Raw genomic sequence first — 8,408 nt, 5'->3', positions numbered from 1 at the left:
GACAAAGAATTATTAGCTGGTTGGCTTATCAAAACAAATTGCTAACTAAAGAGAGGCTCCAGAGAATGCATATACAGGTGGAGAACACAGTGTGTTGTCTATGTGATGAAGGTATGGATGAGACTGCTCAACATCTATTTACTGAGTGCAAATGGATTACCGAAGCGAGAACTGCATTAGCAACATGGGTGGGTGTTACTATCCCACAAAAGACATTTAAACAAAGCCTGCAATGGATCAAAAGTAGAAACTGGAGGAAATTCAAAAAAGAGGGGGTGGCTGCGATACGTGGAGCTTTAGTTTATTACACGTGGCAGGCTAGAAATTGGAAAATATTCAGGCAAACAACTGTAAATAATGGAGGTATAGTGACACAAATTCAAAGAGAACTGAGAGAAAGAGTGAGTTATGAACTTATGATTAGTAGTGCAAGAAAAGTAAGCAAATGTCCATGCTTGATACATAGAATTTGTAACTAGAATAGGCTACTGTTATGTTGTTTTCCTCTGAGGTCTGGCTTTCCTACACTCTTCCTAGGAGGTGGTAGGGAGATTAGATGCTCTTAGTTTGTATCCATTGTTGGTGTTATGGTAGTATTTCACAGTTTATTATCAAAAAATAAAAAGGAAATGTTCTAGTCCAATAAATGGAGTAGGAGTCCGTAAGCATTCATGTGTTTTAGAAAGCTCAACGAAATTACCTGAAAAATACTATTCCTACTCACATTATCTTATTACTCAAACGCGGCGAGTCAACAAACTCTACTTTGAAAACGACCCATCATTTAAATTTGTGACTACAAGTCTATAACTTAATCAACAAGGAAAACAAATCTTGAATAACACGTACTATATTAAATTCCACATACAACATTTGCCTATATATATATATATATATATATATGCGTTTGTGAAACAACACCAACAAAAATATTATTTCCCACTTCTAAATTCTCTCATTTCTTTAGAAGTTTATTATAACAAAAAAAATACTTATATTTTCATTCTTGATTCCATAGAAACATGACAGCCATGAAAAGAAGCAGAGAAGATAATGGACAAGTGGAAGCAGAAGCCATGGCTAATTGCGCCTTAATACTTTTGTCTCGTCTAAACAATAACAACAACAATAATAATGATTTTGAATGTAAGACTTGTAATAAATGTTTCCCGTCTTTCCAAGCCCTCGGTGGACATCGTGCAAGTCATAATAATAAACGGTCAAGATTACTCGAAAAGTTTCTTGTTCAAACCAACAAAAAGAATAAGATACATAAATGCTCTATTTGTGGTATGGAGTTTTCATTGGGTCAAGCATTAGGGGGACACATGAGGTGTCATCGCGATGAAATTAATAAAACGTCGACGATGATACCAGTAATGAAGAAGTCAAATAGCAGCAAGAGGATTTTTTGTTTGGACTTAAACATAACACCTGATGATGATAATGTTGATCTGAAGTTATGGCTGATGGCAGAGGCTCTATCTCCCGTCTTTCGAATCTTTATTTAAATCAGCTTTTAATTCGTTATTAACCTTTAATTAGGATTAGGAGAATTAATTAGCTGCATGAAGTTATTTGTGGAATTCTTTCCATTCATTTTTGTTGTGTATGTATAATCCTTAATTAGTTCATTGATTCTTTTGCTGATCAATCTATCAATATTATTACCACCTAGGATTTAGGTTTTTACAAATCATGTGTTTGATTTTGTTGTTACCTTGAAAATATCAATTATTGGTTTAATAACATCGAACATACATGTCAATTTTGTTAGTCATATTACAAGTCCAAATATGAAATAATATATGTAAACAATAAAAAGTTATAAATTAATTTGAAAAATACTTACAAAGTATATTATAATAAATATTGTTTCTGCGTATAAAAAAATTAAAATTATATATTGTTTCGGTTTGATTTGAATCCAGTTTGATTTTTTTTTATTGATACCAAACCAAACAAACAACGATCGATTTATTTCTTTCAACGCCAAACCAAACCACAAGTCGGTTCTTTCTGTCAGTTTGACTTGGTTCGTCGATTCGGTTTGACTTGATGGTTTGAGTTGTACACCCCTACTTAAATTATACCCCAAATTTAGATTACATTTTTAAAATAGCAAAAAACATCCTCCAAATATTTAAAAATTAACAACTTTCATCTTTCTATTAGAATTTGTTAGAAAACTAACGGATCCCACAAATCAGCCTCGATTAATCGATTTTCTTCATCAACTCTTCAGAATCCCTACATTTTAAACTCCGTGCAATTTTTTTAGAAATATTTGAACATAAGCCCATTTTCTATTGTTTTATTGAAAAATTACTTGAGTGAGTATTTTTTTAATAAATAATAATTGGTTTTAGCGATATTTTTTTTATTACCATTTATAACAATACGTAGCAATACTATAATAAATCTGCACTTGTATTACAAGTGAATTGTGCATGAAATATATATATGACACAATGTGTTATAAGTGTATTAAAATATATGATAAATGTATTATCCATCAATAAAATTTGTATTATATGTGTTTTAAGAATTGTTCTTTATAATATGTATTAAAACTATATTATACATTATAAGTTTCCAATGAAAAAAATAATTACTATAAATAATATTCTCCCTGTTTCAAAAAGAATGACCTAGTTTGACTTGACACGAAGTTTAAGAAAACAAAGAAGACTTTTTCATCTTGTGGTCCTAAACTAAAGTTAAGTCAAATGTACCAAAATACCCTTTAATCTTGTGGCCTTAAACATGTCACGTAAAAAGTTGAAATTAAAGTTTTACTAAAAAGGAAAAAAGACATTCTTTTTGAAATAGATTAAAAAGCAAAAGAGGTCTTTTTTTTAAAAAGAATATAACGAATGGAGTAAATATTATCTTAATATAGTGTATCCACTTAATTTTTCTATTGATTTTTGACAATAGAAGCTAATCAATAGCGTAGAAGTCCGTAAGCACTTATGTCTTTTGTAGGAGACGTTTGCACATGCGCCTTTTTTGTGAACCGGAAAGAAAGTGTTATGTTTTAGAAAGCTCAACGAAATTACTTGAAAAATATTCCACTCACATTATTTTATTACTATAACGCGTTAAAAATTTGACTAACTTAACTAACAAGGAAAACGAAACAACAAATCTTGAATAACACGTACTATATTAAACTCCACCTACAACTACAACTATATATATATGTGAAACATATAACACCAACAAAAGTAACAATTCCCACTTCTAAATTCTCTCATTTCTTTAGAAGTTTATTATAACAAAAATAAATCCTTATATTTTCATTCTTGATTCCGTATAAACATGACAGCCATGAAAAGAAGCAGAGAAGATAATGGACAAGTGGAAGCAGAAGCCATGGCTAACTGCGCCTTAATGCTTTTGTCTCGTTTAAACAATAACAACAACAATAATAATGATTTTGAATGTAAAACTTGTAATAAACGTTTCCCGTCTTTCCAAGCCCTCGGTGGACATCGTGCAAGTCATAATAATAAATGGCCAAGATTACTCGGAGAGTTTCTTTCTCAAACCAACAAAAAGAATAAGATACATAAATGCTCTATTTGTGGTATGGAGTTTTCATTGGGTCAAGCATTAGGCGGACACATGAGGCGTCATCGCGATGAAATTAATAAAACGTCGACGATGATACCGATATTGAAGAAGTCAAATAGCAGCAAGAGGATTTTTTGTTTGGACTTAAACATAACACCTCATGATGATAATGTTGATTTCAAGTTATGGCCAATGGCAGAGGCTCCATCTCCTGTCTTACGAATATTTATTTAATTAATTCATTTTAAGTAGACACTTTGCATTCATTTTCTTGTGTATAATCATTAATTAGTTCGTTAATTCTTTTATATTTTTAGAGTTTTGGTTATATTTTTAGATCATATGTTCGATTTTACCATGAAAAGTTATGATTCAATCAGAAAATATTGTCTATCCAATATTCTAGAAGAGATTTTCTTACCAAAGTACATTTAACAACAATTAGCTAGTAATACTGGGAAAAAGAGATCATATATATAACAACAAATATGAAATTTCACCGAGAACGGGCTAGTTGTAAGAGCATCGATCGGTCAAGAATTCGCACATTGAAAATAAGATTAGTGAAAATGAGTATGTTAAGATGAATATATGTATGGATATATTAAGAGAGATATGATATAAATTCGGAAAAATATGGGAGTGACTTTCATGGTAGACAAAATGAAGGAAGTGATGCTGAGGTGGTTCAGGTATGTGAAAAGAAAACACCACCCTCCCGAAACTCTTGTAGGATTAAACATGTATTTTATTAAATAAAAAATAAAAAATATCAAAAAGAATTACTAACTGAAAGTTGAATTTTCCGCCGTTTGTGATTTTTTTTGTTAGTAATGATAAAATTTAGTGATTTGTGTACATATATAGTTGAGTGATTTTGATTTTAAAAAGTCATAATTATATAACCATGTATGAATTTTATCCCTTGCTCTTAATTATGTGAAAGTCTTGATAAAAATTAATGAAATTATATCCCTATTAATGAAATTAGACGGCTTGATTAATTAATTATTAATTAATCTGTGTTCAAACAATCAGTGATAGAAAACAAAAAAAAAATATATAAAAATATTATTAACAACAACAACAACAACCACCCAGTGAAATCCCACAACATGGGGTCTGGGGAGGATAGAATGTACGCAGACCTTACTCCTACCAAGGTAGGACGGCTGTTTCCTGGAGACCCTCAGCTCAGTAAAAGCATAAATGCATAAAAAAAATGTTAGATAAGAATAGGAAATTAAAAGCTTTATGAGAAAAACAACAAGCAAATAACGAATAGATAACAAATAAATACAAATAAATAAATACAAATAACAAATAATGATTAAATAAATAATGATAGCGTCACAGGTAAAATAGAGTAATCAAAGCATAGAAAGTAATAAATAATAACAGAAATAACAGAAATCAGAAGTCAAAGCGCAAGAGATCGTAATGCACTACTACGCCTATGAATAGAGAAGAATAACGAGACTATGAACTAGCATTCTACCCTAATGTGGGTCCTCCACACCCTCCTATCTAAGGTCATGTCCTCCGTAAGCTGTAACTGCGTCATGTCCTGTCTAATCACCTCTCCCCAATACTTCTTCGGCCTACCCCTACCTCTTCTGTAACCATACATGGCCAGCCTCTCACACCTCCGCACTGGGGCATCTGTGTCTCTCCTCTTCACATGTCCATACCATCTCAGTCGCATTTCCCGCATCTTGTCTTCCACCGAGGCCACTCCTACCTTGTCCCGAATAGCCTCATTTCTAATCCTGTCGCTCCTGGTGTGCCCACACATCTATATCAACATTCTCATCTCAGCAACTTTCATCTTTTGAATGTGAGAAGTTTTAACTGGCCAACACTCCGCCCCATACAGCATAGCCGGTCTAACCACCACTTTGTAGAACTTTCCCTTAAGTTTTGGTGGCACATTTTTGTCACATAGCACTCTGGAAGCGAGCCTCCATTTCATCCACCCTACCCCAATACGATGTGTGACATCATCGTCAATCTCCCCACTGCCTTGCATGATAGACTCAAGATACTTGCAACTACTTCTCTTTTGGATGGCCTGAGCACCAAGCCTAACTTCAACGCCAACCTCCTGAGGTGTCTCACTGAACTTGCACTCTAAGTACTCTGTCTTTGTCCTACTCAACTTAAACCCTTTAGACTCCAAGGTATGTCTCCAATCCTCCAGCTTAGCGTTAAATCCGCGGCGAGTCTCATCGATCAGGACTATGTCATCCACGAAAAGCATACACCATGGCACCGCATCTTGAATTTGTCGCGTCAATCCATCTATCACTAAGGCAAATAAAAAAGGACTAAGAGCTGATCCTTAATGCAACCCCATCACCACTGGAAAGTGCTCTGAGTCCCCTCCTACTGTCCTTACCCTGGTTTTAGCTCCCTCGTACATGTCCTTGATCACCCTAATGTATGCCACAGGTACATCTTTAGCCTCCAAACATGTCCATAGTATTTCTCTTGGGACTTTATCATAAGCCTTTTCTAGGTCGATGAATACCATATGCAAGTCCCTCTTCCTCTCCCTATGCTGCTCCACCAGTCTCCTCATAAGATGGATGACTTCTGTAGTTGAGCGTCCCGGCATAAATCCAAACTGGTTCTCTGAAATAGACACGTCTCTCCTCACCCTCATCTCTACCACTCTTTCTCACAGTTTCATAGTATGGCTTAGTAGCTTAATACCTCTATAGTTGTTGCAACTCTGGATATTCCCTTTGTTTTTGTATAGAGGGATCATTACGCTCGACCTCCATTTTTCGGGCATCGTTGCCGTTTTAAAAATGACATTAAATAACCTAGTCAACCACTCCAAACCTACCGAGCTCGTGCTCTTCCAAAATTCCCCAGGAATTTCGTCAGGTCCGGTTGCTCTTCCCCAGCGCATCCTACAAACGACACTCTTTACCTCCTCGACCCTAATACTCCTGCAATACCCAAAATCGCAACGCCTCCCTGTATGTTCTAAATCTCCCAACACAAAGTCTCTGTCCCCTTCCTCATTCAAGAGTTTATGGAAATAGGACTGTCATCTTTGTTTAATGAGGGTCTCGTCTACCAATACTTTTCCATGCTCGTCCTTAATGCATCGCGTGCCCTTCTCTCCCGTGCCCTGGCTAACCTGAACAATTTTCTATCCCCACCTTTCTCTTCTAGTTCAGCATAAAGGCGTTCAAAAGCTGTTGTTTTTGCCATCGAAACCGCCGACTTCGCCTCCTTTCTCGCTATCTTATAAAGTTCCATATTCATCCACTTCTCCACCTCATCTGTGCTTTCTATCAACTTTGCGTATGCCATCTTCTTTGCTTCTACCTTTTCTTGCACTTCTTCATTCCACCACCAGTCTCCTTGATGCCGACTACGACTACTAGTCGAGATTCCCAACACTTCTCTTGCCACAGTCCTAATACAACTAGCCGTCCTATCCCACATACTGGTCGCATTCCCATTACTATCCCAAGCCCCCATGACCTTCAACTTCTCTCCCATCTCCAGGGCATTTACAGTGGTCAAACTCCTCCATCTGATCCTAGATCGATCATCCTCGACCCTCTTATTCCTCATCATCTTGATCCCTAAATCCATCACCAAAAGCTTATGTCGGGTTGTAAGGTTGTCTATCGGAATGACCTTACAGTCTTTGCACAAACCTCTATCGACCTTCCTCAGGAGTAAAAAGTCTATCTGAGTCTTAGCCACCGAACTATGGAATGTTACCAAGTGGTCTTCCTTCTTTGGGAAACTCGAATTGGCTATGACCAACCCAAAAGCTCTTGCGAATTCCAAAAGTGAAATGCCTCCTCCATTTCTGACCCCATAGCCAAAGCATCCATGCACATCATTATACCCTCCTGAAATAGACCCGATGTGCCCATTGAAATCTCCTCCCACGAAAAGCTTCTCAGTAGGTGGTATACCTCCCATTAACTCGTCCAAATCCTCCCAAAAGCGCCTCTTATCCTCCTCTCTTAAGCCCGCTTGTGGCGCATAAGCACTAATAATGTTGAATGTGCTTCCTTCAACGATCACCTTAATCGACATCATCCTATCGTTGACTCTCCTAACCTCCACCACCTGATCCCTTAGATCATTGTCTACTAAAATGCCTACCCCATTCCTATATTTTGATCTACTTGAAAACCAAAGCTTATACCTGTCTACCTTCCTAGCTTTAGAACCTACCCATTTGGTCTCTTGGACACAAGCTATATTAGTCTTTCTCTTCTTTAAAATCTTAACTAGCTCTATGGATCTGCCCGTTAACGTTCCAATGTTCCAAGAACCAACTCTCAGTCTAGACGCTCCTTTAACCCACTTACCCCTCCTTACCCTCATCCCCGACCCCGTCCCTGAATGAGAACATGACCTTAGTCTACCATCACTATCTAAAGCCACAAAAATACGTAGGAATTAATAAGTTATTCAAAACTTTAAAGTTAGCAAAATGCAACGATAAGTGTATAAACAAAAATATAGGTAAACCAGAGGTACCAACTCCAGTTGAAAAGAACCTGATTCACGCCGGAAACACTGTTCACGCCGGAAACACTGTTCACGCCGGAAACATTGTTCACGCCGGAAAACACTGTTCACGCCGGAAAAATGGAAAACCGCGAGACGACGTCGGAAATCAATAGATCTAGGCCAAATCTGAACAGATCTGGAGGTATTCGTTGGAAAACAAGCAAAAGGAAAGAAAAAGAAAAAGAAAGAAGAAGAAAAAGTAGTTCTGGATCCGGATCTGAAAGTTCTGGAAGGTTCTTGTCACTTCTTGTTGCTCTAGAGAGCAATTTTGATTA

General features: G+C 36.3%; 2 protein-coding genes across 2 annotated transcripts; both read left to right on the top strand.

The window, feature by feature from the left end:
* The first annotated feature begins 930 nt into the window (after nt 1-930).
* Nucleotides 931-1,654, top strand: LOC129903845 (zinc finger protein ZAT11-like). Its single transcript, XM_055979359.1, has one exon. It carries the CDS (start codon nt 1,023-1,025, stop codon nt 1,509-1,511), a length of 489 nt encoding a protein of 162 aa, XP_055835334.1. The 5' UTR covers nt 931-1,022; the 3' UTR covers nt 1,512-1,654.
* Nucleotides 1,655-3,240: 1,586 nt separating this feature from the next.
* On the top strand, nt 3,241-3,963 carry LOC129903843 (zinc finger protein ZAT11-like). The gene has a single exon (XM_055979358.1). The coding sequence runs from the start codon at nt 3,325-3,327 to the stop codon at nt 3,811-3,813; it is 489 nt and encodes a 162-aa protein (XP_055835333.1). The 5' UTR covers nt 3,241-3,324; the 3' UTR covers nt 3,814-3,963.
* Nucleotides 3,964-8,408: the final 4,445 nt, after the last annotated feature.

The sequence above is a fragment of the Solanum dulcamara genome, chromosome 9 (genome assembly GCF_947179165.1).
Source record: "Solanum dulcamara chromosome 9, daSolDulc1.2, whole genome shotgun sequence".
NCBI classification, from domain to species: Eukaryota; Viridiplantae; Streptophyta; class Magnoliopsida; order Solanales; family Solanaceae; genus Solanum; species Solanum dulcamara.
Note: the sequence above shows the minus strand (reverse complement) of the source record. Positions and strands in the feature narration are given on the sequence as shown.